We start from the raw sequence: 14,928 nt of genomic DNA, 5'->3' as shown, positions 1-14,928 counted from the left end.
ATTTAAATTCATATTTGCTGTTCCAAGCCGTAACTTTGCGCAACAATCATGTCAAATGTTGAGGAAGTAGAACTTTGTCGTATGTGATACTATAGTTCTAGGAACAGCGAAAGAGGCATCGAAAATAAATGTGCCACGTTCCTTCAATACATATCAACTTGCTGTACAGCCATGAACACGAAACTAGCAGACAACAATTTATTAAAGCAAGATGGTGAGAAATGTGGCAGACAAGAAAACGGGAAGAAGATGCGAAATGCAAGTAATGGAGAATAGTCGGAAAATAATGGCGTCATGGCAATTAGTTAACCAAGAGAGGTAGCGGGATCGATACCCAACACCTCCACCAGAATGTTACGTGTGGAAAGACACAAATTAAAGAGGCTCTTTACAGGCTATTTACACTGGAGCCAGACCGCCAGGCCGACACTCGCTTGGCCAAGGGCACCGACCCACTTCGTCGTCGTTCTCGCGGTGGCTAGAACCTTGAGTATCGCTCGACGACATCGTAATATTATGTAAGTCTTGTGCTGTCTTCCTTATGAAGGCTTGCGAGGTTCTCTTTTATGTGCAGAGCTAGCGTATAGCTGTCCGTTTGTATAAGTAAACAATGTTGGTTCGAGATATGGTGAGGCCGAAGGAGCTTGAGTGTTCCTTTTGCAAGCACCCTAAGCTGCGATGCACTGCCTCGAGTACACCTTACGCATTGCAATTGGCGCTGCAGAAAACTGCTTTGTGGTTTCGATTGGGGGTTGTAATGAACTAATGGGTTTCGCGAACAATGCGTGTCTCGCCATAACAAAAGTCGGTTGTTACCGTTGCGTAAGGGGCGTGTCATATCGTCGATAAAGGCTACTGAGGGCCGCCATCAAACACGCCATCGCTTACAATTTATTTACTCTCGATCTTGACCCCGAAACATTCATTTCATGTGAGTGCTGCTGTGGTATTTGTGAATTAATTGTGTAAATACTCTACACGACGCGCCGTCGTGTTAGCAGCCACGAACAATTCGTTTATGGCGGCCAGTTTCAGAGAGCGGTGAAAGTAGCAGCAAGCTTTTCATATGAAATACGTGCCCACTTCTTTTACGCAATAATAAAGCTTCCGTAGTTGACTAGAACAACACATCAGAGCAATAAGAATCACGGTGACAGCTTCGCTGGACAGTGTCTTTCTAACACGCATAACTTGTTGACACCAGGTGCCACGATTTATTTTCCATGTAAAATGCAATGTCTCTCGTACCTAAGTACTAGGGGAATGTTAAGTGCTTAGCAAAGCATCGTACACAACTTCATGTATTGAATTTGGAGGCATTCTTTTTACACAAAATTTATGGACAAACACGTCGCATATATGCTTTGCGAGTAGACCAGTACCAGTACCACAAGACCCCGTCAACGCTACATGCCTTGCCATAACCAATCCGTAAGTTTTCTCGACTCCCGCGCTTTTGAAGAAGCAATCCTGTGGTTCAGGATTGGGAGCAGAAAGAAGCCGACATATCCTTCGGTAAGTGCGGCTCGAGCCACCCATACCCCGAACATACACGAAGGGAACGATCGAGCGCATCCGGCAGCCGAGCGAGCCGGATTAAGTGGCGTCCTGGCCGTGACGTCACTCGCGAGAGGGCGCCACTCCAAGTTCTCTCCGCTTATACTGCACCGATGTCACGGGATCCACCAAAATGCCTTGTCAGCAGTGTAGTCATTCACTTCTGATACACATCGCTACCATTTTCTTCAAGAGCGCATCGATTTATTATTCGAAAACGAAATGGATAACTTCATTTTTTTTTCGTTTTACATTTTGATCCTTTACTACAGGTCGAAGAAAGAATATTGCGCGCCTCCTTGCCAACACTGGCGCTTAGTAGGCCCTAAACGGTGTCCTGAACGCATAAATCCCCTGTTACCGAACTATATTCGAGTCACGTTCCTTTTTCTTACATTTGTTCGGTGGCCACAACCCGTAAATCAACGCCAGTCATTATCGCGTATAGATGCTGAGGTGGTTAGTCACGTGACAGCCAAGGAAACACCCAAAGAATGACGCGCGCGTCACTCTAGCTGCTGAGCTTGTGACCCTACTAAATTTGATTACGTATCTACAACTAAACCGCATGCCTTTATGCGCCGTTCAAATGCACGCTCAGCGGAAGGGTATAAATGGGCGGTGCAAATTGAAGCCGCCACTGCAAATGCATACACGCACGACAGACGGTGGACGCAACGCAGACGTCTGTACCACTTCCACAATTCCCGCAGTTCTCCAGAGACGCTGATCTTCTCGCAAAGGTGAAGTCGCTGGTTCGGGGATGATTCCCTCTACGTGCACGCGGGGCCACAGTCGCGTCTGTCATCTGTTTCGACACCTGACAGCTTGCAACAAAGTGTTGTGGCACGCCGGCCTTCAGCTCAGAGAAGAGTCTCGCAACAAGCTCGGAGACCTAAGCGTCCGGACGGTGCCGAGCGTTTGCCTCGGATACCCACGAAGCGAATTGTCCACCCACAACGAAGAAGCAGCCCTGTCCCTCTTACGCTGGCTCCTCAAACGGCACCGGTGTATTGTCTCAGTGGCGGCAAACTACGGTGCTGCGAACACAAGCCCGCTGGTCGAAGCGCTGCAAGCCTCGTCGAGACTCGAGAGGCTCACCCTATTCGGCAACGCAAGTGACCAAGTGGAAGTCTTCGAGCAGTCGGCCGGATGTTCAGTCGGCCATGCGTGTTCCGCCGAGCAAATGAAAATTCCCGCCCGCCTGTTGGAAAAAGATGGCACCAGACTGGTCTCGCTGGACGTATCGGCGCTGAAATTAAGCGCTGTCATGGGGAAGAAGCTCATCGAAGCTCTTCTAAAAAATGACACCATCACTGAACTGACTGTCGGAGGCTGCTTCTTTGCTTCAGGCCCCCTCGAAGCCGCATCGGTGTGGTTCGCGGAATATCTGGTCAAAAAAAACAGGTCGCTACGGAAACTCAAACTGGTCGAACGCCAGCTCGTGTTCGCGACCGCGGCGTTGCAGACGCTGGCACAAGGGATCAGCACAATGTCGACTTTGGAAGATCTATTCGTGGCAGGCCAGGCCACGTGCAAGGACTGCGCGCTGTTCTTGGAAGCCGTAGCCCATAGCCCGTCTCTGCAAAGTGTGTGCTTGCTGCTCGAGGGAAGTGACGAAGACTTGCTTAATCCGCAACCGGATGAATACGTCGACGCACTCGGCGTCCCTACTTGGGTGTTAGCGTTGCAGGAAAACAGCACGCTGCAACATTTAAAGCTTAGCTTAACGTGGTCCACCAGGGAAGACTGCTACCTCTTGCTCGAAGCACTTGAAAAGAAGTGCCGCCTTAAACTTTTGACATTAGAAACCGTTCCGATTGATTGTGGTATTCAAGAAATTTGTCGCTTAATACGGGATTGTGGCGTTGGCGAAAGGGTGCGCATCGGAAGCTATGTCGTTCACCCCGAGGACGCTGAAATAGTTTCTGCGTGTGAGGCAGTGCCAGCCCTCACTGTCAATTCCTTTATCTTCCTAGCAGACGTGGCTGCTTTGAGAAACATGTTTAACGTCATCGCTACTTGCAACCACATAACGTTGCTTTGCCTGTTTCTGGATTTCTTCGACAACGACGCGCTCGCATCGCTAGCTGCGTACATTACGGGATCAACCTCCATCAAGGCAATTCAGCTAATTATCGAAACATATGACTCTGGCAATGACTGGGACGAAATTGAACACGCGGAGGACGAGTCCCTACGTCAGTCGCTATCTAACTTGTGTGAAGCTCTGTCTTTGAATCGCAGCATCAGCAATATCTACCTGGACTCCACGATCGAATTGCGTGACGAAGATTGTCAGAAGCTCGCCGACGCCGCTTTGAACAACCGGCAGCTTTACGAGCTCATTCTGCCAGCCGTCAGAGGCAGCTCTGTGCCTGTATTCCTGCGGCGTCTTCTGCCGCGGTTAGCCGAGAACTACAACCTACTTCTCCTGGAGATTCCCTTCTGCCTGCAGCACAACAACGAGATGTGCGCTGCCCAGGATGTCGTGCGGCGTAACTGCGGCCTCGCACAGCGGGCGACCCGGTTCGTGATGGGAGACCACGGCCCAGAATGCGCACGCCCCTTCGAGCTCCTCTCAAAGGACCCGGTACTCGTCGAGAGTGTCTTGCGCAAGCTAGAGCAGGACCGGGACCGGGCGCAGGTGACCGGGAGTGAGAAGGCCGAAGCCGTGTCCAAGATCGAGAAAGCCCGCCAGCTTCTGCGCAATGCGGACTTACACACTTACATGAAGTTGGCGGGCGTCGTCCAGGAACGGGTCGAGTGCGAGGTCCAGGAAGACGGTAGCAAGCAGTTGGACCAGCTGAACGAATACTGCGTTCTGCACATTCTTCGGTACCTGAAGATAGCGGACGTCGTGGAAGCTTGAAGCTATCTGGACGAGGTCGCGTCCTCCGTGTGTCGCGCCTCTCCAACAGCATTCTGGATACTCGCTACAAAAGAGATGCTCCATTAAATATGTCGTGGGCATTTGCAAAGAGTGCCAAGTCTTCACGGTAATTGCAGCTACCCAGCGTAATTACAGTGCGACGAAGCATTCTAGCGAACCGCAAACACGCCCTGGTGCCAGTCTGCGCATCGAGCTGAGAGTCTTGGTGTTCGTGCCCTACAGTTTCCTTGATGGCAGCACACGTGAAGCCACTGCTGGATCGTTTAGTGGAAGCTTTACCTGTGGTTTATGTCCGAACTCGTTGTTGGAATATATTGACGCGTGCACTGCATGTACTATTGTGTTTTACCAGTGACCACCTTTGAACGGCTAAATATTTTAAACGTTATCGCGTGGTGCAAAACACGTCTGCATGTTTCCGGACTTTATCGACTGGCGTAGCTGATTGTGTCTGTTGCATTTATCGTCACCTAACCCTGTTTTCTATGTTTATGCACGAAGCGAATGTGTTGCATTTCCTGAAAGATGCGTGAGAGCCAGCATTACGCTATGACTGTCGACTGGTCATGTATGAAAGCCGATGCGCTGGACACGCTGATGAAATCTTGGACGGCGGCTGACTGTGCTCGCCGCTATCGTTGCACTTTTAGTGCAACTTGCTTTTCTGGGAGCAAATTCGCCCAATAAAGAGTTTTATGATTAACTATTTTTGGTACTGTGTTCTTTGCCATCGCAACAAGGTGTCAATATAGAAATAGCACAAGTGGTCTATATAGACAGCTGGTGAATCTATACAAATACCGTTTTTAAAGCGCCACTCTTAGACGGCCGTTCCCGCACATTGAGTCGGCGTCCTCGGAATGATGGAGCGAACGAGCACAGCGAAGAAGGAAGGAGGGAAACCAGAGCGCAGCGGGGGATGAAAGACGACAATAGCGAAGACATCGCGAGAAGGAAAGCGTAGTGCCATGCAAGACGGGCTCTGTGGTGAACACCGCTATGAGATGGCGCTAGAGTAGCGGCCCGCCGTCTGTTCAGGGACAGAATGTGGCGACCTCCTCAGCGCGTCGGCCCGGCATTTGACTACCTTCGGGATCGTCCCACGTATGGAGAGCGCTTAAGGCGTGCTTCACCTCTGCCGCGGGTCGCTCAGGTATTGCACTATGTTCGAGATTGGCCTCGTAGGAAAAATATTGTTGGTCTACGCGAAGACACGATCCGGCAGATCCTAGCCATAGACAGATTATCCGTAAAGGTTGCCACAAATACCAGTCGGTTGAGAAGAGAAAGGAAGAGCTGGAACACAATGTTTGCGAATCTGTAACTCTGCAAGATACTCGAATGTTCGTTTCACAGACTGTATGTGTTAGAGCATCTTCAGACACGCGGGGTACAGAAGTTTACAAATTACGTGTAACTTGTTGCAGTTCTTACGTGGGTTTGGCGTAAATGCTACCCACACATTAGTGCTATACTTCTTGTCAACTTTTGAGCGCAAGAACGTGGACATGTGAAAAGATGCTGTAGTAGGCGATCAGAATCTATTAGCATGTTTTTTATGTTCTTACTTTCTCGCGGACAACGTGCACACACATCGGCGAAGCGCCGTTGGGATCTAATCGGATCGTTATCATGGGTCATGTGCGTCCTTCAAATGCGGCTTTATGTTCTGCGTAACCTGGTGCTGCAAGTATCTTCCGCATTTAGCTTACCATGGACCAATATCGTTGATCGATAGATATCTACAGATGATTACATGTTACTGGCTGTAAAAATACAGGTCTGTGCACGCCTTTGTCAGCCTGCATACGCAGCGGATTTGTCGTACCGCGTAGTCGTTTCTCGATCGCATGCGACCCAGGGCACAATAACACGAACGATATATAGCTTGCTGTAATTGCGTTTCGACGTGAAACGTCTTCAACGGGGGTCGAACCTGCCGAAACCCGTGCGTGGAAAACACGGTAACAGTGGCATATTCGCGTCTAGCTTCGCAACCATACTATACCCATGTCCCTCTTTCTAGAGAGGAGTGAAGCCATTACTCGGCCCTGCCCAGGTGTCGCATGCGATAATGGTGGCGCTCGGCCCGTGCATGACGGAATCGGAGGTAAATTGAGTCTCGCGCGGCGTTCAGAGAGGCGCATATCTGAGCAGCATACATTTTTCCATCCGAGCAGGAACGGTGGTGTCTGAGAGAGCTCAGCATGCCGCAGTAGGTATAACTTATCCAGCTCAAACCGGCGTTCGTCAGGAGTTCTGCAAGGGTTACAAATGTGCAATATGTTGTAAAAAAATGTCATGCGTGCTCGGCTACGACCTCCCCCTCCATGCGTTCGACACATGCGGTTCAAGAACGACGTGGACGTATTCGGGCAACAAGGCAGGGAGATATCCGACACCTTCGACTACCGCGGTTCGTGTTCGTATTCATGGCGAGCACAAGCGCCGGTGATTGAAGCAAACGAGAGGGCACCACAACCCTCTGTAATGTGCGGCGCGGGCTCGGGCCGCTGTAGAAACCACGGGGGTCCCGGACTAGGCACCTCCCCCCCCCCCCAGACTTTGGAAGGGCTGAGCCTTTCGGGCTGAGCTCACACCTCTCCTGTAAATAGCCCTGTATCGCCACCACCACCAGGCTCGAGCAGGGCAGGTAAGCCTCGGGCACCACCAAAAGGGAGCGAGGAGCCACTCTTTCTGCCTTCGTGCTCCTACACTCTCTCCAAAACAAGTGAGCCCGCCTCGAATGGAGAGTGAGCCCGATTGCGAAAATTAGACCGCAAATACCCCCTCCATCTAGCTGTAACATAAGTTAGGCATGACTGACCTTTGAAATGGTTGAACAAGATGTAACTGATGGAACTTGTGTGTTTGGTTACGCAAATTCTGTAGCCAAGTGACCATACACCATTCGCAGCCCGCACAGCATGTTTAACGTATCCCACAGCCTGGCGTAGCAAGTGACCCAAGAGCTGAAGATAAAGAAAAAAAACAAAAGAAAAACCCCGAGTCAGTGAAAAGGAGGTCGGAGGACGTCATGTGCTTTTGCAGGGTAAAGATTTACGTAATTTCTGTCGCATATCTGTACACGTGTACTTGTGTGATAGAGTTTCCCTTTCTGTCGCGCGGCGCATATCGCGATCCCATCACCCTCGCCCACTGCGCGTATATAATCGTTGGCCGCAAAACCATTGTTTCTCGATGGCAAAGCTGTGGTGTTCTTTTTCTCCTTTATATTCCCTGTGTGTCATTCGGCCACGCTAAGTTTCTGCCATGCAATAAAGCATGTTTCAAGTTCAGTCGGCCTCCTCGTTCACGGAAGCCCTAGAACACGACCATCTTATCTTACGTTTGTGTCATGTAGTAGGGAAGGCCGTTTTTATTTGTGCTGCTGATGAAAAAATAAAAGACGTTTTGAAAAATGAGTCAGATGCTATTTTCTTCACGACAAACGTTATCACGAACTGTAACCCGGCCGCACCTAGAACGCTGCCAGCCTTTGACAAAAAGTTAACGTACTTAGAACAAAATTCTGAGCAGTGATCTCGACACTTTAAATTGTTGAAATAGAATATCTAACCGGTATGCTATTTCGCAGACCAGGTCTCATCCTTCGACTTTAAACGAGCAATCCGACCACACAAGAACAAAACCCGGCCAATCGTCTTCATAAATTCCGCGATGAACTTTCTATAAATCATTTAGGAGGCTCGGAGCAACGGTTTTCGGCGCCAGTAGGGCAGTAATTACCACTAAACGACGAGAGGCGACGTAACGACAAGGGTCAAAATAAACGTTCTAAATCACGGGACAAAATGGCCACCCGCGACGTCGGCGAGGCAAAGCGATGTCACGTGATCCCACGTTCGACCTAAAAGCGACGTCCTAGCTGCTGCTACCAGTTTCGGCCATCGCGCTCGGTACTTTTCGGTAATCTGCGCCAAGTGCAAGTAGGGCTTGCTGATAAGTCGTCAAATATACTCACACTCGCCTAAGGCTTGAAATAATTGAATATTGAGTGGTTCTGTCAGAGAATTCAGAGTTCTGCCGGAAAGACGAAGCACGGATTGCGATAGGAAAATTACTAGATAGCGGTACGAAGTGCAGGTAATGTTTTATCAGCCGTGTGAACTTGTAAACATTCTCTTACTAACTAAATTAACAATGATAGAATATGTAAGCGTGACTCAACGAGGATGTAGAACGAAAGGGACATACGGAGGCAGCGTTGTCTGCTGTTTTCTACGTCCTTGTTCAGTCGCGCTGACACATTCTATCACGGATTCAAACTATCTAGCCAGTCAGCGTGTTCTAACTGAATTGACCAGCACGGCGCCACGCGCGCACATTTAAACATGAACACACATCGCTCGATGACAGCGGAAACTGTCCGTGAAAACGCTGGAGCTTGGAATCGGGGCAATAGTCGTGAGGCAATTGACCTCCGTGCATCTGTCCCACCAATGCGTACGAAACGTCTTAAACACAGCGCATACGACGCTACCGGGACGACGCGCACTGTGCAAACATCGTTGATCCGTTTGAAGATGAGTCCCTAGCGGGCGTGCTCTTTAGCCACGTTGCAGACTGCTTTCAAGACATACGAGCACCGGCAACGCGTCCCTATGGCGTCCGCCAAAGGCGTCCACTACGGCGTCTGCGACTCCCGTGACAACGCTGTGGTGGACGCCGCGGTTGTCTCCACTCTGTATGGAACGGCGGGCGAGGAGGATGTCGAGGCACGGTAGCAGCCGCCGTAGAAGAACGCCCTCCCACCTCGCCTCACCACCCTGCCTCGCATGCCAAAAGAGAAGTCACGCATGCGGGCCTCGTTCCTCGCTCTCCGCACGCGAGATTGAACCGCGTTCGCCCGCTCACCCTCACATGCTTTCACTCATACGGAACCTCACGGCGACTGCCTGGAGCCTGGAGTGTCAATGCCTGGAGTGTCAATGTAATTGCTATCGCAATAACAAAAATGTGGAACGCTTCACGATTTTGCTTGTCACCTTTGCGCAGGGGCGATGCAAATCTTGTCTGCATCGTTCCAATTTTTAGTATATGTACTTTGGAAGCGCCACCTGCTAATCTTTCGTTCAACTTCATATCGCCATGATTTCAGTGGTACCAAAGCAGTAGTGAGAGTTCTTCAATATCCTAAGATTTGAGGCCCCGACGGTTAATGTATCCAAGAAAGTGCCGTGTTTTACAGGTATTAGGATTCTTATAGCAATCAACTGCTATACTGACGACAGTTCATTTCAACGAACAGTATTCGTGTACCATATTATTTACCTGTTCAACAAGGGAACTGCGCCGGCTGCCGATTTCGGTGCCTCTGTTTGTTCCGCCCTCTCGTGGGCATCACTCGAGTTAACACACATGCCGCGTAAGTTCAAAGCGTGGTCCCAGAATTCCACGCAGAAACTACTCTGGGAGCTGTCTAAACTGTGCGTAAGCATTATGCCACTTGCTCACATCCACGCACCCCGGTGTGTCATTCTAAGTGTTACGAAACTTCATCCGACCAGTATAAACCTTTTACAAACCTTAGCGGACCAGATCCTACACTTATCAACTTTGCCTTCACCGCCACACTAACTTCCATGGTAAGCTTCGGGTAGGTCCCCGCGCCCCCACAACATGTATCCGGAGCACAACGTCGGTAGAATTCACCGTTACGGTGCATTCTGCAAACACTACAAGTACCGACTCCACATACGCTACGCTACCTTCTTGCCTATTGCATCCCAGAGCAGTGTGAAGGCGCCCTTCGCGACGGCGCCTTTGAGGTCCGCCTGGCAATGATCCCATGGGCACCAACTTTCGCCGAAGGCTACATATAAGGAGCCTGGACTGCCTCCCCTACTCCCTTTCTCTGTTAATAAACACGTTTGCATCGTCATCACGAGTGTTAACTCCAAAAGAAAGCCCGATGGTCATTGCGAACCCGATTGAAGTCTCCCAGTCGACTGTAACGCATTCGGTGCGCAGGAAAGCTGGACGTCATCTCCCAGTCACGGACGCACATTCTTCCATTCGACCTGGGGGACCCGGCTGGCCGTGTGGTTCACTGGACGGTGTCACCCTTAATGTGACGCGAGTTCCTATATTAACGAGCACAGCCTTCTTTTAGCATCATCTTTTTTTATCCTATTTCCTACTTTTCGACAGTGCCGACCAAGGTTAAGGAGTGAGCTTGCGGTGTAGACAGTAATGGTGCAGTCAGCAAGCTTTCCTCTTTTACGGTCGAACACTCTCTTCTATTTACCGATATTTATGCTGGCTACGCTGTTCTGTATGAGGGGCGTCACTCAGATGGCGAATAACAAATGGCCGCATTCTGAGAAACTGAGTAAAGGCTTTTGTTGCGGTAGCATTGGTCAGCATCAAGGCACGTCAGCTGATACGAGCGTACAGCAGATATACGAGCCGAATGCACAGAACTGTTGAGCCTGTAGATGGTTTTATTGAACATAGTTACAACCAAGGCATAAAAGAAACCGTGTGAAATTTGTGGCAAGCAAATATTGACACTTGTCCGAAGTATCGCTGTCGCATCGTCAATAGTTTCGTCATTAAAACTAGTTTCCGTTATGTCGTGCAATATTTTGCCTACCGACATGCACGCCACTTTGCAACGGCAATCGACATACTATCAGCCTTTGACCTCAAGTTTCGTCTGCTGTTGAAGATTTAGTTTTTGTTTATCCAGATGAGCATGCTAATTCCTCGCGTATCCGGCAGTCTCAACAAGAGTCAATTGTCCTCAAGTAATGTCCAATCCAAGTTTCCAATAATGCTGGCAATCCTGCATACCTACGTCGGTACAAACCTGCACAAGATGATGCGAACCACTATTTGTGCGAAGGAAACGTGCGTGTTTAATAAGTGCATATGCAAATCTGCGTGTTTTTGATGCGATTGCCTCGCAGCAATGTCGGCATTTTACATTTAAGAAGCAGACTCAACGATTCTTCAACAGACGCCGATGGCAAGCAACCAATCAGCAGTCTACTGGAACACTCAAAAGCTCAGACTAGCAATTGTGAAAAAAAAAGAACAACCTTTATTACAACTTGTATAGGCTTGCTTTCACCCTGCGTCATTATTTGCAGCTGGACATATCGCCTTGTCCGGAGGCCGCCGATGCGGCAGATGAAAGTTAGCGATAAGACATTAAAATCAGGTGTCTGTATCAACTCGCATCCGGTGCGTACATAGATAGTGAACTTATACGAGACGTCGCAAATAATGCTCCCTCTCTCTCTCCCTCCTCAGAAGGACGGATTGAAAATAAGCTTCAAGAGCAAACGGTAAAGGACGACCCATGCATGTGTATCGAGCCACAGCCTGCGACTCGAGTCCTAAGAAAGCTGTAAAATGAGAAGACTAAAATGTCTATGATGATACAGAATACCGAAAAATGAAACGGGATGGCTCGAACAAACAATGGCCGCGTGCATTCCACATCCCGAAACCAAACTTCGCCTCAAACTCGTCTCCGGACACATTTGTCGCCTACGATATAAGTCTACACGGGAGCGAGTTCCGATTGGTACCGTTTGCTACACACAAATCCCTCTGGCGAGGGCACGACACATTGCATCAAGAAGTGTAACCATTCGAGGCATAATTAATGCACAATAGTATGTCGACCGCTCGTTATGGGGCTTTGTGAAGGCTCCATGAATGCCAGCATTGGGGTCATCGGGGAGCAGACTCCAAAACGATCGTTCGGCGAAGGTGCTACACAAAGAATGACTTGGCGAACTCCCTTCAGGGTTCCAATACGTCGGCTACCTTCAGGTACCGGCGAATATGAATCCAGCAGTCGTAGTTCAACTGGTCCAGCTGCATGCCGCCGTCGTGCCGTGCATTGCACTCGACGCGTTTCTTGACCACGCCGGTCACGCGCATGTACTCGTGGACGTCGCTATGGGCCAGACACTGCCGGGCGCCACTGACCATGGCCGCAGCTTCGGCCTCTCCTCCTAGCGACGCCCTGGCTCGAACGTTGTCAACGAGTACCGGGTGCTCCGAGAGGATCACGAAGGCCCGCGCGCAGTAGGGGTCGTGGTCTCCCAACACGAATCTGGTCGCTCGTTCCACGAGACTGCGGTTACGTCGCACGATGTCTTGGGCAGCGAACATCTCGGCGTTGACAGGCGGGCAATCGTTTATTTCGAGGCGAAGCAGGTTGTACCTCTGGGCCAGACGGGGCATTAGACGTCCCAGGAAGGCCACGCAGAAGATTTCGCCGAAGACCTTGAAAGAGAGCTCGTGAAGACGGGGATTCGTGGCGGCACGGGCGAGCACCGGGTAGGCATCATCGCGCAACTGCACCATTGACTCCAGCACGATCTTGGCGATGCCGAGGTTCGAAGAGAAGGCGTCGCACAAGTCAAACATAGAATCACGTAGAGACTCGTCGTCGCCGACGTCCGCCATCCAGACACTGATCTCAATTGCTCTCAACGCGGGCGCGTTTCTTATGTAACTGGAAAGTGACTCATAAACGCTGTCAAGGAAAAAGTCGAGAAATACGCTAAGCGATGTGACGTGGCTGCAAGTACCCAAGACATCCAAGGCGCTTCGGAGGTCACTCCTGCCGCGAAGGTATCCGTAACTGAGAACGACGGCCGTCACTTCGCGACAGTCCGAAAGCTTCGGAAGATCTCGAGGTCCAACGCGATGGTCGCCGATGCAGACTCTGTGGGCGAGTCCGCACTCCCGTATCGTGCCGCAGACATCACGCAGGCCACCGTCGTGGGGAAGACTGTGCAAGGTCAATTTCAGGATGGAGCGGTTGCGCGTCAGTGATCGCAGTAAGATGCAGCAGTCTTCGGTAGTGAACCACAAGATGTCCAGGACCAGCTCCTCCAGAGTTGTGTTTCGCTGCAACGCCGATGCCCAAGCACGAGCATTGACCGCGCGCGCGCGTTCAAGTGGGTGGTGATTAATCAGTCCATCGCCGAAGCCCGTGAATCGCAGGCTCAACGTGCGGAGACTACGACTCTCGGCAATCACTCTCGTGAAGAGCCCACAGTCTCGGCTTCCGACATAAAACTCTGCCGCGAACTCGTGCAGCGTTGTCATTGCGGAGATGGCCTGCACGAGGATGGGCCATCCTGGTGCGGTATCGAAGTAGACCGCGCTCAGAGTGAGTTTACGAAGCGTCGCGTCTTCCATGGTCAGATACTGCACAAACCGCTCTGACGGTCGGTTCCGGGGGCCACACGAAAAGACGCAGGCTCCGACGGCGAGTTCCGTGATCGTGCTGTTATCGATGAGCGCATCGATGAGCTTCGCGGCCGTGGGACGGCTCATTCTCGTTGCCGCCACGTCCAACGACGTGAGTGCGGCACCGTCTCGCGTGAGCAGGCAATTGGGGATCGTCATTCTCTCACCGCAATGGCCGCCGACATGCTGGCACGCGAATTCGCCAGCGTAGTGGAAGGACCTGAATCTGTCAGCCATCGCCTTGCGGATTGCTGGGTCATCTGTCGCGATTCCGATGACTCTGAGTCTTCTCAGACTCGACGAAGACGCCAGGACTGCGTCCAGCGGACCTGCGTTTGCCACTGTGTAGTGCAGCTCCGCAGACACAATGCACCGGTGCTCAGCGATGAGGCGGCACAGGAGGTAGATGGCCACCCGCTCGGTGTGGCTCGGTAATCGGCGGCGAATGGTTGGCGCAATCACGACGCTCACTTCTCCGAGCTCGTCTCTCTTGTCTTCCGTGAGCTGAAGACCGGCGTGCCACAGGACTTCGTTGCAGGCTGTCAGGTGTCGCAGCAGCTGACAGACGCGGTTCTGGCCTCGCGTGCAGTTCAGACGAACCAGCTCGCCAGAAGCGAACTCGCCCTCCATTGGGAAATCCACCTTTCAGGTAGGGCTGTCGAAGTGATCACCGCGGTGCCGACGTGGCCACTGCGGTCCCTGTCTCTCGTGGGAACAGGTGTCTGCGATGGTCACTCAAATGCCGGCTGCTTTTCACACACACGTTGTGCGTAGCCGAATCTTCAACCAATCACAAGACACATAGGTAGCAAGCGCGTTAAAACATCGACATTGTCAGGGAGGATGGGAGGGGTAGCTCGACAAGTAATCTTGACTGACAATGCAGACCGTCGAGCACACGCTTAATCGCAATGACGGCAAACCCTCCCCACGTGTACGCATGTCGCTTACGTCACATCCTAAAGTAATCTCTAGCGTTAAGAACGTCTCGCCTTTCGGAACAAACTACGAGATTCCTTTCTTTTCTGTGGTTTCGTTCTTTTTTTTTCGTTTTTGCGCGGTCGCCACAGTTCCTATGCGTACAACGCGAATTTTCGAGTCGATACTTCAACGCCATGCCAAAAATTTTGCCATCGCGAAATTCAGCCGCGAGAAAGACATACGGTATCAACTTGTCTTGTTTTTCTAGTTTCACTCAGTACTTCAAATAAATTTTACAAATTTAGCTTATAAGT

At 50.9% G+C, this 14,928-nt stretch overlaps 1 protein-coding gene and 1 non-coding gene across 2 annotated transcripts; one reads left to right on the top strand and one right to left on the bottom strand.

The window, feature by feature from the left end:
- The first annotated feature begins 2,158 nt into the window (after positions 1-2,158).
- On the top strand, positions 2,159-5,153 carry LOC139048895 (uncharacterized). The gene has a single exon (XM_070523819.1). The coding sequence runs from the start codon at positions 2,321-2,323 to the stop codon at positions 4,427-4,429; it is 2,109 nt and encodes a 702-aa protein (XP_070379920.1). The 5' UTR covers positions 2,159-2,320; the 3' UTR covers positions 4,430-5,153.
- Positions 5,154-9,424: 4,271 nt separating this feature from the next.
- Positions 9,425-9,528, bottom strand: LOC139049337 (U6 spliceosomal RNA). The gene has a single exon (XR_011508198.1). It is a non-coding gene; the product is annotated as a U6 spliceosomal RNA (small nuclear RNA).
- Between the last annotated feature and the right edge of the window lie 5,400 nt (positions 9,529-14,928).

This window comes from Dermacentor albipictus, chromosome 8 (genome assembly GCF_038994185.2).
Source record: "Dermacentor albipictus isolate Rhodes 1998 colony chromosome 8, USDA_Dalb.pri_finalv2, whole genome shotgun sequence".
NCBI lineage: Eukaryota > Metazoa > Arthropoda > Arachnida > Ixodida > Ixodidae > Dermacentor > Dermacentor albipictus.
The sequence above is the reverse complement of the archived record's forward strand: the minus strand, read 5'-3'. Positions and strand labels throughout refer to the sequence as shown.